This window comes from Schistocerca serialis, chromosome 11, assembly GCF_023864345.2.
Source record: "Schistocerca serialis cubense isolate TAMUIC-IGC-003099 chromosome 11, iqSchSeri2.2, whole genome shotgun sequence".
Lineage (NCBI taxonomy): Eukaryota > Metazoa > Arthropoda > Insecta > Orthoptera > Acrididae > Schistocerca > Schistocerca serialis.
The window spans coordinates 190748012-190766436 of record NC_064648.1 but is presented as its reverse complement, the minus strand read 5'-3'; the positions used below and the strand labels follow the sequence as shown (position 1 = coordinate 190766436).

The 18425-nt window shown below is 44.4% G+C and overlaps 1 protein-coding gene across 1 annotated transcript in view; it reads right to left on the bottom strand.

The window, feature by feature from the left end:
* The window catches only part of LOC126426638 (uncharacterized), a 115185-nt gene that overhangs the window by 79249 nt on the left and 17511 nt on the right, over window positions 1-18425 (bottom strand). Inside the window, exon 2 of the mRNA XM_050088525.1 lies at window positions 4901-5135. Coding sequence (XP_049944482.1) covers window positions 4901-5135 — 235 coding nt within the window. The remainder of the gene's footprint in view (window positions 1-4900; window positions 5136-18425) is intronic.

Here is an 18425-nt window from a genome sequence, read left to right as displayed (position 1 = left end):
CGACTCAGAAGATATATTTACTGAACAGTTCAAAGAAAACTTGAGTCTCATTTCCAATAAGTACCCCACTCATAAAATTATACTCGTTGGTGACTTTAATCTACCCTCGATATGCTGGAAAAATTATACGATTAAAGCCTGCTGCAGGCATAAAACGTCATCCAAAATTGTACTGAATGCTTTCACAGATAATAATTTTGAACAATTAGTTCATAAGCCCACTCGAAACGTAAATTGTTTCGAAAGCATACTTGACCTGTTAGCAACAAATCCTGCACAAATAGTATCATGACGAATACAGGGATTAGCGACCACAAGGTAGTTGCTGCTAGGCTGAATACCGTAACACCTACAACGATCAAAAAGAAACGCGATGTATACCTATTTAAAAAAGCTGATAAAAGAGCTCTTAATGCCTTTTGAAGAGACAGTCTCCAGTCCTTCCCATCTGATCATGTAAGCGTAGAAAAGATGTGGAATGATATCAAACATAGTATCGATGGCAAGTGAGAGATATATAACACATAAATTAATAAGTGATAGTACTGACCCCCATGGTACACAAAACGGGTCAAATGGCTGTTGCAGAAGCAATGAAAAAAGCATGCCAAATTCAAAAGAACGCAAAATCCAAAAGACTGGTAAAGTTTTACAGAAGTTAGAAATATAGCGCGTACGTCAATGTGAGATGCTTTTAATAATTTCGACAACGAAACTCTGTCTCGGAATCCGGCAGAAAACCCGAAGAAATTCTGGTAATACATAAAGCACACCAGTGGGAAGACGCAATCAATACCTTCACTGTGCGATAACAACAGGGAAGTCACTGATGACAGTGCTGCCAAAGCACAGTTTCCGGAACTCCTTCATCAAAGAAGTCGAACTAAATGTTCCTGAGTTCCAATCAAGAGCAACTGCCGAGATGAGAAACGTAGAAGTAGATATCCTCGCAGCAGCAAAGCAGCTTAAGTCGCTTAATAAAGGGAAGGCCTCCGGTCCAGATTGTATACCAGTCAGGTTCCTTGTAGAGTAAGCTGATACAATAGCCCCACATTTAGCTCACAGGAAGATCCGTACCTAAAGACTGGAAAATTGCTCAAGTCGCAACAATATCCAAAAAGGGAAATAGGAGTAATCAGCTCAGTTACAGGCCCTTATCACTAACGTCGATCTGAAGTTGAGTTTTGGAACATATACTATATTAGAACATTACGAATTACCTCGAAGAAAACGATTTATTGACACATAGTCAGCATGGCTTCAGAAAATATCGTTCTTGTGAAACACAACTGGATTTGTGATTTCCTGTCAGAAAGGTCAGTTAGTAGTAACAGACGGGAAGTCATCGAGTAAAACAGAAGTAAAATCCAGCGTTCCCCAAGGAAGTGCTATAGGCCCTCTGTTGTTCCTGATCTGTATTAACGACATAGGAGACAATCTGAGTAGCCTTCTTAGGGTGTTTGGAGATGACCCGGTCATTTACCGTCTTGTAAAGTCATCAGATGATCAAAACGACTCGCAAAATGATTTAGATAAGATATCCGTATGGTGCGAAAAGTGGCAATTGTCTCTGAATAAAGAGAAGTTTGAAGTCATTCACATGAGCAATAAAAGAATTTAGATAAATTTCGATTACGCAGTAAGTCACACAAAACTGAAGGCTGTAAATTCAACTAAATACTTAGGGATCACAATTGCAAATAACATAAATTGGAACTATCACATAGATAATGTTGTGGGTAGAGCAAACCAAAGACGGCGATTCATTGGCAGATCACTTAGAAAGTGCGACAGGTCTACTAAAGAGACTGCTTACACCAGCTTGTCCGCCCTATTCTGCAGTATTGCTGTGCGGTGTGGGGTCCGCATCAGGTGGGACTGACGGATGACATCTAAATCGTTCAAAGAAGGGCAGCTCGTTTTGTATTATGGCGAAATTGGAGAGATAGTACCACAGATATGATACGTGAATCGGAGTGGCAATCACTAAAACTGCCTGAAAATTACTTACAAGTTCGTGGCGCCCTCCATCAGTAACGCTGTAATTCAATATGGTGTTGGCCCAACCTTGATGACAGCTTCCACTCTCGCAGGCATGCGTTCAATGAGGTGCTGGAAGGTTTCTTGGGGAATGGCAGCCCATTCTTCATGGAGTGCTGCACTGAGAAGAGGTATCGATGTCGGTCGGAGAGGCCTGGCACGAAGTCAGCGTTCCAAAATATCCCAGAGGTGTTCTATAGGATTCAGGTCAGGACTCTGTGCAGGCCAGTCCTTTACAGGGATGTTATTGTCGTTTAAGCACTCCGCCACAGGCAGTGCATTATGAACAGATGCTCGATCGTGTTGAAAGATGCAGTAGCCACCACCGAATAGCTCTTCAACAGTGGGAAGCGAGAAGGTGCTTAAAACATCAGTGTACGCCTGTGTTGTGATTGTGCCAAGCAAAACACCAAACGGTGCAAGCCTCCTCCATGAAAAACACGACCACACCATAACACCAACGCCTCCGAATTTTACTGTTGGCACTACACACGCTGGCAGATGACGTTCACTGGGCATTCGCCATACCCACACCCTGCCATCGGTCGCCACATTGTGTACCGTGGTTTGTCACTCCCCACTGTTCATCTGTCCAATGTTTACGCTCCTTAGACCAAGCGAGGCGTCGTTTGGCATTTACTGGTGTGATGTGTGGCTTATGAGCAGTCTCTCGACCATGAAATCCAAGTTTTCTCACCTCCTGCCAAACTGTCATAGTACTTGCAGTGGATCTTGATGCAGTTTGGAATTCCTGTGTGATGGTCTGGATAGATGTCTGCCTATTACACACTACGATCCTCTTCAATTGTCGGCAGTCTCTGTCAGTCAGAAGAAGAGGTCGGCCTGTACGCTTTTGTGCTGTACGTGTCCCTTCACATTCCCACTTCACTATAAGATTGCAAACAGTGGTCCTAGAGATGTTTAGGAGTGTGTAAATCTTACGTACAGACGTATGACACAAGTGACACCCAACGACCTGACCAAGTTCCAAATCCCTGAGTTTCGCAGAGCGCTCCATTCTTCTCTCTCACGCTGTCTAATTACTACTGAGTTTGCTCATATGGAGTACCTGGCAGCATAATGCACCTAACATGAAAAACGTATGTTTTTGGGGTTTGTCCGGATACTTTTGATCACATAGTGTATGTAGATGGGTGTAAACTTTTATTAAATAGAGGTTAGCGAAAAGTACATCATGATCCAAACCTGGAATCACGAGGGATTAGAATTTTGTTACTAACTGCTTAATTTTCAGAATGCGACAGCTACAAGAATTCAGTGAAGCGCAGTTGGAAGACAGTGCCCACAAAAGTCCCAAGTCAACATGGCAGTAGTTTGTAATGTGGCGTCAGGAGAAAAAATACTGTGTAGTTTGCAGAGACAGACACCTCCTGAGGTGCTAACAGGTGAAACAGTCACAGGCAGTGTAGAACTGAAAGGAAAAATAGTCCCTCATAGAATTGCACGTTGTCAGCGATGGGAGGTATAAAAAATTATTTAATGGATGGTCAGGAGAGTGTTTCAGTGGGGCCATCGAATTAGGCCATTATAGTATGAAAAGCATTATTTGTCCTACACTGAACTGTATGACGTCACTGCAGCCAAAAAATGTGAGCAGAGAGGTTGGCAACCAGTTCTTCAGTGAGAAGGCGCCAGGTGTTGGAAGAAACTGGACAGGCAAAAAATTGGTGGTGCACCTCTATGGCATAACAAGCTTTTCTTGCTCATTCCCAGTTAACAAACTGCCATCAAATACAGTTTCATAGGAAGTGAGTCTGTTTGACATTGATGAAGTATATTTTGTTTTGTGACAATCTACACAGACTTAAAAGATGAGGCATAATGAGCAAAGCTAACGCAGTGGAATACATCATCACCCCAACTCTAAATGGTAAGTGGGACGATGTAGGGTGCCAAGTTGTCGACTGGGTCAATGTTGTGACTATATCATCGTGAGTGGCCTCTTGGTCACGATGACAGGCTTAAATCAGTTTGTCTCATGTTATTACTTGCCAGCAGATCCAAAATCATGTGGACTTTGTGGTCTTTTAAGTCCCATTCGGTGGACCACTCAGTACAGAAGTATTGTTGCAGGGTAGAACTGTAAACTCATCTACACACATATGACTACCACTGTGTCTGATGGGAGAAGCAATCTGTGAGTGCTGGTGGTAAGGAGGAGGGTGGGGAAGGAGGAAGGATAGCAAGGAAGCGGTGGGGGAGGGTGCAGTGTCGCTTGTGGGAACACGCAGGAAAATGATGGGGACAGGACAAAAAACAAGATGTCAGTCCGCATGACAAACTGTGACCAAGAGGCAGCTGGACACCCAGTTGCTGATTACGCTGCCCAATACATTGGACCTCAGTTCGGTGACTGCTTCACAGCCTGGGCCATCTGGATCCTTACTAACAGCACCAGCTTTTCCCTAACTGAGGAGGTGGGAACTCTCCTGCAGTTATCTTACCTTCCCATAAGCCCCCTGGCCCAGCCTTTGCTCCACACTCGCACCTCCTTCCTGCTCCCACTTCAGATCTACACAGCCTTCTGTTTCATCAATGCCTTTACTACTGTTTTTCTTCTCATCTCCCTTTGCCATTCCCCTGTCCCACCTGCTCAACTGGTAAATTTAAGGGGAGTTCAGCTCCATATGAAAAACCTGAAGAGTCTTATGAACTCCAGAGGTCATTATCAAGTCCTCAGGCGGTGTCACAAGGTGTTACCTTGATGTCTCCTAGATGACCAGTGTTTCGTCCCGTCTGCTGAATATCTAATGTTAGTCTCGGAAAATAGAGGTAGTAGCTTAGAGAACAAATATGAGAACTGGAGAAGAGGGGTTGGTTCTTTCAGTGGCGTACGTACCCTTGTACGGAGCAAGAGCGAATGCAGTCGGCAGCGACGCCGCGGATGAGGCCCCTGGTGAGCTCCCTGGAGCTGTCCTCCGTGAGGTGGCGGACCTCCGCGAGGGCGCTGCCGCACTCCTCGTCCTCCGCGGGCGGCGGCTCGTGGCCTCTGCGCGGCACCAGCCGTGTGGCGGCCGGCACCGCGACGGACGGCGCCTCCAGGTTCTCGCACGTTTCGAACAGATAGTAATTTCCTGCGAAGCGATTTCCAGTACCCATTAGGCTGGCACACTGACAGATCAGACAGGTTCTTGTTGACTAGTACTGTGTAGACCAGGGATCCCCAAACTATTTTGGACAAGTGACCCCTTTTCCAAAATGAACTGTTACCTCAGACCCCCATGGCCAAATTACCTGCTTTTAAGATCAACCCCCTTATTCATAATGGTGCGCTAACTTAAAACAGCTGCTACAGAGTGTTATTTTTCATTCTGACTTAGGTCAATAGAAGAAGAGAGAGTGAGAATTAGCAATGCTTCAAGTTAGCAGACTATTATGAATAAGGGGAGCTATCTTTAGTTGTTTCCTATTGATACAAAATACCTAGGTACTAAGGTACCAATTGGAAAACTTTGCACTTGGTTAAGTGAGTAAAGTTGACTTCATTTTCTCATCAAAATTAAAAAAAAATAAAAAGACGTACGCTCCAACTCATTATCTTGCACAAACTTGTCCACACAGACTTGCCGAGTTCTTCATCTTGTACGAACTTGAGACTTTACATTACTACAACAATGCTATTTCCTACAAATATATTAATTATTCTTAGTACACGTAACACAACATAAGCAATACAGTACCTGCCTACCTTGAAAGTTTTAAATAAGAACTTGTGTTAATTTAATAGGGGTCGATTTTTCGACCTCGTCGACCCCCAAAATCAGTTTTCGTTTATGTCGACCCCTAGGAACCCGACATCGACCCCAAGGGGTCTATATCGACCACTCTGGGAATCCCTGGTCTAGACAGTCACTGGCAGCCATTGAAATTTCAACACAAAAATTTGACTCCACCGAGACCGAAGGTTGCCAGGTTGAACTGGTCGCACTCATTTATGCCTGGCACCTGGCGTCATCGTACGCGGAGCCATTTGCTACAGAGTAAATGGCTGGCAAGTTTCACAACAATCGTTAAATTTCTGACATGTTAAGACCAGTCAGAGTTCTCTATCTTCGAGATCTCCATCATTCTGTCTCCAGCAAAATATTAAGTTCCTGGCAGATGAAAATCGTGTGCCGGACGGAGACTCGAACTCGGGACCTTTGAATTCGCGGGCAAATCCTCGATTGGTAGAGCACTTGCCCACGAAAGCCAAAGGTACCGAGTTCGAGTCCCAGTCGGTCACACCGATTTTATCTGCAAGGAAGTTTCGGGTCCAGAGTTCGAGTCTCAGTCAGGCACACAGTTTCAATCTGCCAGGAAGTTTCATATCAGAGCACGCTCCACTGCAGAGTGAAAATCTCATTCTATGTTTCCCATGCTGTCCCAACGTACATCAATACAGAGAGTTTTGGGCTGTTACGTCCAGCACGTCCTGCAGACCTCTCACCCATTGAGAGCACCTTGTCACGTGTTGCTAAGAAACGGGCACGTCAAAACTCACCAGGCATTGAGCTCTGGTACAGAGTTGAAGAAGGGTAGAATGTAACTATACCTGTCATCTAAGCTTTAGTTCGACTCAGTGTTCAGTCAGATCACAGCCACTGTTGATGGCACAACTGGAGGCTCTGTGTACTACAGCTTGTATAGTCATCAATCAGCTAACAACGCAATCATATAATCTGCCTGTATTCTAAATACACACAGAAAGTACAATTTAGTTATTTTCTGTACTTTCTGCTGTTACGAATCTAGTAACCAAATGTGGGCTTCTACATCCATAATTTAGCGACGACTTTGGTGTACAGCAAACCAGCTATGTGGAATTTTCTGAAGGAATGATACTGCGAGCCGGACCGGGACTCGAACTCTGGAACTTTACTTTTTGCTCTCCGGACAGAGCCACCCAAGTACGACTCACGACCCCTCCTCATAGCTTTACCTCTGCCAGTACTTCATAGAAGTTTTCCTGCGAAACTTACGGGATTAGCACTCCTTCATCCAGTTTTCTGATTTTGCACATTTTCTGCAGATTTTGAGGTGTGACATGAATTACCCGTCTTTTTTAAACAAAATTCTTGTTCAATACTGCAGCATTTTCAAGAACAGTCTCAAATGTCATCATTCGTTAAAACACTTCAGTGTCGGTTCTAACGATACGTTCAGTATCATACCTTTTATCTCCGACACATAACGCTTCAGCTTAGTGAAGCATTATACACTTAAGCGCCAAAGAAACTGGTATAGGTATGCGTATTCAAATGCAGAGATATGTAAACAGGCAGAATACGGCGCTGTGGTCGGCTATATAAACAAAAAGTGTCTGGCGCAGTTGTTAGGTCGGTTACTGCCGCTACAATGACAGTTAATCAAGACGAGTTTGAATGTGGCGTTACAGTCGGCGCGCGAGCGATGGGACACAGCATCTCCGAGATAGCGATGAAGTGGGGATTTTTCCGTACGACCATTTCACTAGTGTCCCGTGAATATCTGGAATCTGGTAAAAGTCAAATCTCCGACACCGCTGCGAACGATAAAAGATCCTGGAAGAATGGGACCAACGACGAATGAAGAGAATAGCTCAACGCGACAAAAGCCCCAACCTTCTGCAAATTGCTGCAGATTTGAGTTCTGGGCCATCAACAAGTGTCAGTGTGCGAATCATTCAACGAAACGTCATCGGTATGGGCATTCGGAGCAGAGCGCCCATTCGTGTACCCTCGTCACCGCACGATACAAACCTTGACGCCTCGCCTGGTCCTGTCAACACCTGCACTGGACTGTTGATGACTGGGAACATGTTGGCTGATCGGACGCGCCTCGTTTCAAATTGTATCGATCGGATGGACGTGTACGGGTGTGCAGACAAGCTCATGAATCCACGGACCTTTGCTTGTCAGTAGGGGACTGTTCAAGCTGGTGGAGGCCCTGTAATGTGGGGCGCGTGCAATTGGAGTGATATGGGACCCCTGATACGTCTAGATGATACGATTGCTGTTCAGAAGAGATCTTTACGCCGTAGTACTCTTTCGGATTTATGGACAGCCCTGCAGGATTCATGGTGTCAGTTCCCTTCAGCACACCTTCAGACATTAGTCGAGTCCATACGACGTCATGTTGCGGCACTTCTGTGTGCTCGCGTGGGCCCTACACGATATTAGGCAGGTGTACCAGTTTCTTCGTCTCTTAAGTGTAAAAGAAATGAGATGTTGTGGTTGGCATTGTTGTGGATAGGGAACTGTTGGCGGTATTTTCCATGTTAATTTTCGTAACGTCTGTTTGTAATCTACATTGTTATGTGTGTGGTTAGCTAACATTTTGGGAGAGAGAACCTGTATCCATGTTGAAGCAGTAACGGAAGAACTGATCAGTGAAATTCCTAGAAGTAGCGCTGCAAAGCGATGAGCAATGGAGGGAGCTCGTAAGGACGGTAACAGGTAAGGCGAATGGTCGACTTCGGTTACAGGAAAGTGTAGCTCACCTGCAAAGGAGGCCGCGTATAGAAGAATTGTGCGGTCCATTCTTGAGTACTGGTCGCGTGTGTGGTACGTCCGCCAAGTCGAACTGTAGGAAGATGTCGAGGCAAATCACAGGAGTGCTCCTGGAGTTGTTACCGGTAGGTTCGATAGACACGCGAGTGCTACTAAGATACTTGGTGACGTCAAACGGGAATTCGTGGAGGGAAGACGATGTTCTGTTCGCGAAAACCTGTTGAGGAAATTCACGAGTGGAATGGAACTGACTAATAGTGGCGGACTGAACCCTCCTGCATTCACCGTGTATTGGCCTGGGCATTACGTACGTAGATGTAGATGGAATGCTTGTTACAGGCTGCTTTCCCTTGAACTACACACGAGGGGTTCCTCAATGCTTTGCGTATTGTACACGGGAAGAATGAAATACGTAGGTGGCTCTAGTTTAATCTCTGATTCCAAACTTTTTACTGGATCGTCACCCTATATAGATAGGATTTCGAGTAATAGCTGAGACTAGTTTGGCCTTTACAGCGTTCCCCTGATGCTCTTATGCGACTCAGAGAAGCCTGTGGCCATTCGAATTGCTCTCTTCGTTGTTGTTGTTATTGTGGTCTTCAGTCCTGAGACTGTTTTGACGGAGCTCTCCATGCTACTCTATCCTGTGGAAACCTCTTCATCTCCGAGTAACTACTGCAACCTACATCCCTCTGAATCTGCTTACTGTATTCATCTCTTGATCTCCCTCTACGGTTTTTACACCACATGCTTTCCTACAGTACTAAATTGGTGATCGCTTGATATCTCAGAATGTGTCCTACCAACCGATCCCTTTTTTAGGTCAAACTGTATCACAAATCTCTGTTCTCCCCTTTCTATTCAGTACCTCCTCATTAGATACATGATTTACCCATCTAATCTTCAGCATTCTTCTGTAACACCACATTTCAAAAGCTTCTATTCCTTTCTTGTCTAAACTATTTACCAGCCATTTTTCACTTGCATAGATGGCTACACTCCATTCAAATACTTTCAGAAAGGACTTCCTGACTTTTAATTCTATACTCGATGTTAACAAATTTCTCTTCTTCAGAAACGCTTTTCTTGCCATAGCCAGGCTGCATTTCATATCCTCCCTACTTCGACCATCATCAGTTATTTTGCTTCCCAAACAGCAAAACTAATTTCTAGTTTAGTATTCAAGTGCCTCATTTCCTAATCTAATTCCCTCGGCACCATCTAATTCGACTACATTCCATTATCGTCGTTTTCCTTTTGTTGATGTTCATCTTATAACTTCCTTTGCTCTCTTCGCCTACCTTCTGTATCCCCACTTAATCCTTTTTGGTATGCATCCCATTTATTTGACCAGTAAGCAGGGCTGGGTTGCACGACCGTTTTGTAAGGAAGCTCCCGTATAGACTAATTAGTCGTTAGACACAGCTGTACTCCCATACCCGTGGTTATGTTGTGATGAGTAACGGAGCAGTATACCGACCTTACAGTTCGGCCCTCGGTGCATGGACAGGGTGAATCACTTCTTTGTAATCTCCTCCTAGCATTTTCCCCAATGCAGTTTTAAAATTGGTAATTAGGTGATTGTATTCACGCAACATTCTCTTTTTTCCACGCCTCGCATTTATCCCTACAGGCTGCTTCATTGGTTCCATTCCCCACTATGTCTGTCTGTAGCGACTGATGTTGATGGTTAAGTGGAGGACGCAAAGAGGCAATTATGGTAAATTTCACCTTGAATCGTAAGAGTAGGTGAATCCTAGCATTTTTTCCTCCGTACCCGTATCAAATGAAGTCGTCTCAAACCATGCATTGCATTTCCCAATTATATTTTAACAACACATTGATTAATTACATTCCGTCAAAAGTGCAGTTTTTAGGGGTTCCTCTGGCTTTCCTAGGAATGTAAGTGAGAGCTCGTGTCCAGAGCAAATCAGACCAACTATTTCTTCCTACGATTTCAACGCGTTACGATGTTTACATTTTTGATGTATCCTTCGCTAAGATGACCAATCGATGATTAACGTAGTCAGTTAAATGATTCATAATTAAATGCAGCTCACTAAATGCTTCTCACATTTTACATGTAAAGGTACGCAGTCTCTCTGTTTCTTATATCGCATTTAAATAACGCCGTCGCTCAGAGCGTTCAAGCGTCTCGGAAGCTGTAAGACACCTGCGACACTCAGGGTCTAAAATGCAGCGTGTCAGTGACTGGTCTGCCTCTGCAGCTGTTACTGCCGCGTGATGTTCTGCATGTAAGGTCCGGCGGCTCTGAGACTGCTTCGAGGCTTGATGAGTTCGAGAAACTTTCGCAGACATAGCTATCTTAGAAAATACTCTAAATCACACTTATGTTTACGAAGCGTAGCATGAAATAAACGATAATCAGTGCGCATCTTGCAGCACGCGAACCTAATATACTCCAGAACTCTGCGTATAAAAACAGGACCTTTAATGTTCTCGTACCTGAGATTATGTTAATGATAAAAAGGTAGGGCCTAGTGTTGTGGATGGACCTTGGGCTAGAGGCCATTTGCATACCCAGCAGAAGGTTCCTCTCAGTGCCACTATCCTACAGTACAGGATCAAAGTACGAATAGTACACACTTCATCCTGCTTAGGCAAATGGAGCAAATCGGTTGGCTCTTTTTGCATTTGACGTGGTCTATAATGTGTTTGGGCAACGGCCTTGCCGCAGTGGATACACCGGTTCCCGTCACATCACCGTGTAAGTAGGCTGTTTATGTTTTCTTATTGCCAACGTTACGTAGCGCTCTGTATCAAAATCACTGGCTGTGCTGTGTGCAGTCTGTGGCTAGTTTGCATTGTTGTATGCCATTGTACTGTTGGGCAGCTGGATGCGAACATCGCGTAGCGTTGCACATTTAGGGGTGAGCCGCCAGCAGTGGTGGATGTGGGGAGAGAGATGGCGGAGTTTTGAAATTTGTAAGACTGGATGTCATGAACTGCTATATATATTATGACTATTAAGGTAAATACATTGTTTGTTCTCTATTAAAATCTTTCATTTGCTAACTATGCCTATCAGTAGTTAGTGCCTTCAGTAGTTTGAATCTTTTATTTAGCTGGTAGTAGTGGCGCTCGCTGTATTGCAGTAGTTCGAGTAACGAAGATTTTTGTGAGGTAAGTGATTTGTGAAATGTATAGGTTAATGTTAGTCAGGGCCATTCTTTTGCAGGGATTTTTGAAAGTCAGATTGCGTTGCGCTAAAAATATTGTGTATCAGTTTAAGCACAGTCACGTATAATTGTCCAAAGGGGACGTTTCAACCGAAGTTAAGCACTGTCGGGCGTAGCCGGCACTTGGATGGGTGACCATCCAGCCGCCATGCGCTGTTGCCATTTTTCGGGGTGCACTCAGCCTCGTGATGCCAATCGAGGAGCTACTCGACCGAATAGAAGCGGCTCCGGTCAAATAAAACCATCGAGAACGACCGGGAGAGCGGTGTGCTGACCACACGCCCTTCCTATTCGCAACCTCAGCTGAGGATGACACGGCGGTCGGATGGTAGCGATGGGGCAGTTGTGGCCTGAAGACGGAGTGTTTATAATGTGTTTGATGAAACTGACAGAGGCACCGTTAGTTTATATGCGGTTCCTTGGAAAACCATACAAAAAAGGCTTTTTACTATATTTTCGCCTGCACTGGCTGACCAGAACCCAGCCGAGGATTCGAAGACAGCGATGCACAGCAAATATCCCAAAGATCCCGGCCTCGAACAACCTTGAAAATTGTTTTCATAACTTTTTACATTCCGAGATACAGAGAGGTTAAAAGATATCCTACTTGTACACGCAAAATACGCACCTATAATCAGGTTTGAGACGAAATCATGGTACATAAAGTGACGTAACAAGAAGAAATATGCTGTGAGGTGTCTCCGTTATCATCTGGGAACTTCATGTTGTAAAACTAAAATCCATTTGCTCCTAAAAATCAGGTCTGAAGGCGAAACTCAGTTTTGCGTTATTTCAGTTTCACATACTCTATGTGGACAAAAGTATCCGGACACCTGGTTGAAAATGACTTACAGGTTCGTCGCGCCCTCCATCGGTAATGCTGGAATTCAATATGGTATCGGCCCACCCTTAGCCTTGATGCAGCTTGCAGTCTCGCAGGCATAATTTTAATCAGGGGCCTTTGGGAATGGCAGCCCATTCTTCACGGAGTGCTGCACTGAGGAGAGGTATTGATGTCGGTGAGGACTGCCACGAAGTCGGCGTCCCAAAACACCCCAAAGGTGTTCTATAGGATTCACGTCAGGACTCTGTGCAGGCCAGTCTATTACAGAGATGCCATTCTCGTGTAACCACTCCGCCACAGGCAGTGCATTATGAACAGGTGCTCGATCGTGTTGAAAGATGCAATCGCCATTCCCGAATTACATTTCAACAGTGGGAACCAAGAAGGTGCTTAAAACATCAATGTAGTCCTGTGCTGTGACAGTGCCACCCAAAACAACAAGGGGTGCCAGCCCCCTTCATGAAAAACACGACCGCACCACAACACCACCGCCTCCGAATTTTCCTATCGGCACTACACACGCTGGCAGGTGACATTCACCGGGCATTCGCCATTCCCACGCTCTGCCATCGGGTCGCCACATTGTGTACTGTCATTCGTCACTAAACACAACGTTTTTCCGCTGTTTAGTCGTCCAGTGTTTACGCTCCTTACACCAATCCAAGGATCGTTTGGCATTTACCGGCCTCATGAGTGGTTTATGAGCAGCCTCTCGACCATGAAATCCTCCCGCCTAACTCTCGTAGTACTTGCAGTGGATCCTGATGCAGTTTGGAATCCCTGTGTAAGGGTCTGGATAGATGTCTGCCTGTTATACGTTACGAGCCTCTTCAACTGTCAGCGGTCTTTGTCGGTCAACAGACGAGGTCGGCCTGTACGATTTTGTGCTGTACGTATCCCTTCCCGTTTCCACTTCACTAGCACATCGGAAACAGTAGACCTAGGGACGTTAAGAGTGTGGAAATCTCGCGTACAGATTCATGACACAAGTGACCCCCAATCACCTGACCACGTTCAAAGTCCGTGAGTCCCGCAGAGGGCCCCATTCTGCTCTCTCACGATGTCTAATGACTACTGAGGTCGCTGATATGGAGTACCTGGTGGTAGATGGCAGCACAATGCACCTAATATGAAAAACGTATGGTTTCCGGGTGTCCCGATACTTTTGATCACGTAGTGTAAGTGAAGTATCTATATTTTATTGGCCAATAACTTTATTTTCATATAAGTTACATGCCCTGTTGCAGCAGGGAAAGGAAAGAAAACAACTGAGAAATGTTCGTATCCGATAGAAAAAATGCGAATATGTCCCTGTTTAATTAAAAGTCTCTTGACTGAAAACTGAGTGCTATCTGGCCACTCTACGTTCCTCAGCCCCTCTAAAGATGTTGACATGCATACATACTCACGCTCTTTTATTCTGAGAGAGAAGCAGAAAGTGACAGTGGCGAAGAGACAGAAAAGTAATAAATACTGAAGGATGGTAGAAAGTGGTTGTGCTATAGAAAATTCAAACGAGACAGTGGCAGTGTGGGGGGAACAGAGAAGCTCAGAGCCAGTAGAGCAGAAATGAGAGTGACAGAACAGTTCTTTGAAATGAGTGAAGGAGACAGTCCCAGGGTGGTGGGGCGGGGGGGGGGGGGAAGTGGATGAGAGCCAGCGATATTAAGAGACAGACAGAATGAAGTGTATGACAATGACAAAGAAGAAGAGACACAAGCAGTGGGGAGGAAGAAATAGTATATTAGCAATAAGAAAGATCAAGAGGGAGACAGTGACAGAAGGGTGTAGTAGTAGGACAGAATGAAGGGGAGTGTGGCTGTGAGGGAGGAGAGAATGACAGAGATACACAAAGTTATAACAGCGATGAGATGGGCTGAATGGGTGGGTGACGGAGGACATCTGGAAGTGGATATTAGCCGTTTACAGGGGAGGACTACTGGATGTGAGCGAGTTACAGGTAGTGGAACTTGTTGAAGTCTGCATGTCAATAAAAAAAAAAGAGCGAATATGTTCGCATGCCTATATTTTTGGGTAAAATTTTACAGGTGCAAAGACAGTAGCTGCTAACCCACTTTTGAATGAGAGCCTTTTATGGAAATGATTTTTTTGTGCTCCGATAGGAGCCATTTTTCCACTGCTAGTGGTATGTTTCTCATAGCTTTCGCAGCGTAATAGCCGGGCGGGGTGGCCGAGCGGTTCTAGGCGTTTCAGTCTGGAACCGCGCGACCGCTACGGTCGAGGGTTCGAATCCTGCCTCGGGCGTGGATGTGTGTGATGTCGTTAGGTTAGTTAGGTTTAAGTAGTTCTACGTCTAAGGGACTGAAGACCTCAGATGTTAAGTCCCATAGTGCTCAGAGCCATTTGAACCGGTGTAATAGTTTTAAACATGGTTCTCGGGCTTACATTAGCATTTTATCATTGCATCACCACAATATTACGCCGTAAAAATCGTATGGCTTCACCAGGTGGTGTAGCAGTTATTTTTAAAACTGCAGAAACCGCACGCATGAGCAGACCTCGGTTTCGCACTGTAACGGTTTAATCTATAAACACTTGTAGTCGTCGACATCTGCAGGAGTGTCGTCTGCGTGATACTAACGTATACCATGTTTAAAAATGTGAATAATACTCCTAAAGATAATACAACTACGCAGCTTAAAAAAAGATGGAAAGGATGTTCTACAAATAGATAATATTGAAAACATTTTAGAAGCTGAAAAAAAAGATAGTGTTAGAGAAGCAAAGAAACATTAGGTGCTCAACAGCTACACAATTTAACACGATTTTTTTTCTTCTTCCCTGAGTTTACCACGTTTTCCTTCGGGTTCCAAGCTATCTCCATACCAGATTTTATCCAAATTGGTTCAGCGATTTAGTCATGACAATGTAATATACAGAGTTAGTTTTACATCTGTAATATATGTATGGGTTGTACGTTCCCTGTACCGTACCAGTTAACCGTTGTCCACCACCGCCTTGGCATATGACTGAGCACATGTGATCATTCCGATATGTTTACAAGTTGTAACACCCAGTTATTTCTACGAGATGAGTGATTGCTATGTGTGAAGTGCACGATTTTATACTTCTGAACGTTTAATGCAAGTTGCCATTCTTTGTGCCAGTTTGAAATCATATCGATTTTCAACATATGGTTAGATGTTTGTGCCGGTTCTTTCGGGTAGCACTTCATTATAGATAACTGCGCCATGGGAGGTTAATATCAATATTTTCCACTGCGTAATCAACATTCAATACGAACATAAATTTCTCAAAGTGCACTCTAACACAAAGAAGAAACGACGCACCACGAAGAAATTATCTGAATCGGTAGATGTGGTGTACAGATATAAACAAACAAGTGACGACAAGTGAAGAAAAAAAACTGATAGTTTTTTCAAGAGAAAGAGCTTCACAAACTGAGCAAGTCAGTAACGTGCTGTACACCTCTGGTCCTCATGCTGGCAGATATTCGGCTTAGCACTGACTGACAGAGTTGTTGGATGGGCTGCTGAGGGACATCGTGCGAAATTCTGCTCAGCTGGCAAATTAGATCGCCAAAGCCGCGAGATTGTGGGGGGGCTCTTTCCACAATGCTCCTTACGTTCTTTATTGGGGAGAGATCCGGCGACATTGCTGCCCAAGGTGGAGTTTGGCAAGCAGGAATACGAGCAGCAGAAATCCTCGCCGTCTGCGGGAGAGCATTATCGTGCTGAAATATAAGCCCAGGATGGTCTTCCATGAAAGGCGACAAAAGTGGGCGTAGAAAATCGTCGACGTACTACTGTGCAGTAAAGGCGGTGCAGATGCCTACCAAAGAGTTCCTGCTACGAAGAGAAAAGAAACGTCGCCCCAGACCACTCCTGGGTGCCGCGCCACGCGGCGGGCGACATTCTGGTTGGTGTCCCGCCATTGCGCGGGACTTCTGTAGACACGTCTTTGGTCTGAGAGCTCAGTCATTGGAGTAGAATCGTCTTCACTGATGAATTCTGCTTCGAACTGAGCCCCGATGGCCAGTGGAGAGGTGTCTGGAGGCGCCCCAGACAGTGGTAAGATAAGCCAAACAGCTGCTTGCATAAGGCCAGAGGTTGATCAACGTTTTACAGACTTGCTCAACTTGTGAAGTTATTTTTTTTTCAATAAATCATCCGATTTTTCTTAAACTACAATTACATGTTTGTCGGTCCATCTACATCACATCTACCGATTTCCGTCCCATTCACATAATTCTTGGTGCGTCGTATTTATTTTGTAGTGTAGTTCGCTGTGATTACCTCTGCATCTGTCGAATTCGTCTCAGTCCTAGCTGCGTTATTGCAGCCTGAATGAAACCCCATCACGGTACTCTTTTTAATATATTTTGGTTTGATGACTACTCAAATATATTTTAAGATAAGTAAATACGCTACCTGATATCCTGGGTCATAGCCTTTGAGTTGACACATATATAAAGATTAGTCTGTTCATGCACGTCCCACATATTTCAGATTCTTTGCTGGTTGACGTAAAGAAATTCACTGCATAAACAGTATGATCTTTAGGGAACATTACCACGAGCCTTACTGTACAAACTATATGTTGATTACCCATCAGAAAATATTAATAGTCTTCTGGCTGGTTTGATACAGCCCGCCACGAATTCCTCTGCTGTGCTAACTTCTTGATCTCAGAGGAGCACTTGCAACCTATGTCCTCAGTTATTTGCTGTCTTCCTATAGAGTTTTTGCCTTCTACAGTTCCTCTAGTACAATGGACGTCATTCCCTCATGTCTTAACACATGTCCTATCATCCTGTCCCTTCTCCTTACCACTTTTTTACCACATATTCCATTCCGATTCAGCACAGAAGTTCCTCATTCCTCACCTTATCTGTCCACCTAATTTTCAACATTCCTCTGTAGCACCACTTCTCAAATGCTTCAATTCTCTTATGTTCCTGTTTTCCCACAGTCCATGTTTCACTACCATACAGTGCTATACTGCAGACGTACATTCTCAGAAATTTTTTCCTCAAATTAAGGTCGATATTTGATATTGGTAGACTTCTATTGGCCAGGAATTCCCATTTTGCCATTACTGGTCTGCTTTTGATGTCCTCCTTGCTCCGTCCGTCACTCGTTATTTTACTGCCTAGGTAGCAGAATTCCTTAACTTCGTCTACTTCGTGACCAAGAATCCTGATGTTAAGTTTCTCTCCTCATTTCTACTACTTCTCATTACCTCTGTCTTTCTTCGATTTACTCTCAGTCCATACTCTGTACTCATCAAACAGTTCATTCCATTCCGTAGAGCATGTAATTCTTCTTGACTTTCACTCAGGATAGCAATGTCATCAGCGAGTAGTATCATTGATATCCTTTCACCTTGAATTTTAATTCCACTCCTGAACCTTATTTCCATCATTGGTTCCTCGATGTTCAGATTGAACACTAGGGGTGCAAGACTACATCCTTGTCTTACACCCTTTTTGGTAAGAGCGCTTCGTTTTTGGTCGTCCACTCTTATTATTCCCTTTTGGCTGGTTCACGTATTGTATATGACCCATGTCTCCCTGTAGCTTACCCCTATTTCTCTCAGAATTTTGAACATCTTGCACAATTTTACATTGTCGAACGCTTTCTCCAGGTCGACAAATCCTGTGAACGTGTCTTGATTTTTCTTTAGTCTGCGTCCATTATTAACGGCAATGTCATAGTTGCCTCTCTCGTGCCTTTACCTTTTCTAAAGCAAAACTGATCGTCATCTAGCACATCCTCAATTTTCTTTTCCATTCTTCTGTATATTATCCTTGTCAGCAAGTTGGATCCATGAGCTGCTAAGCTGATTGTGCGATATTCTCGCTCTTGT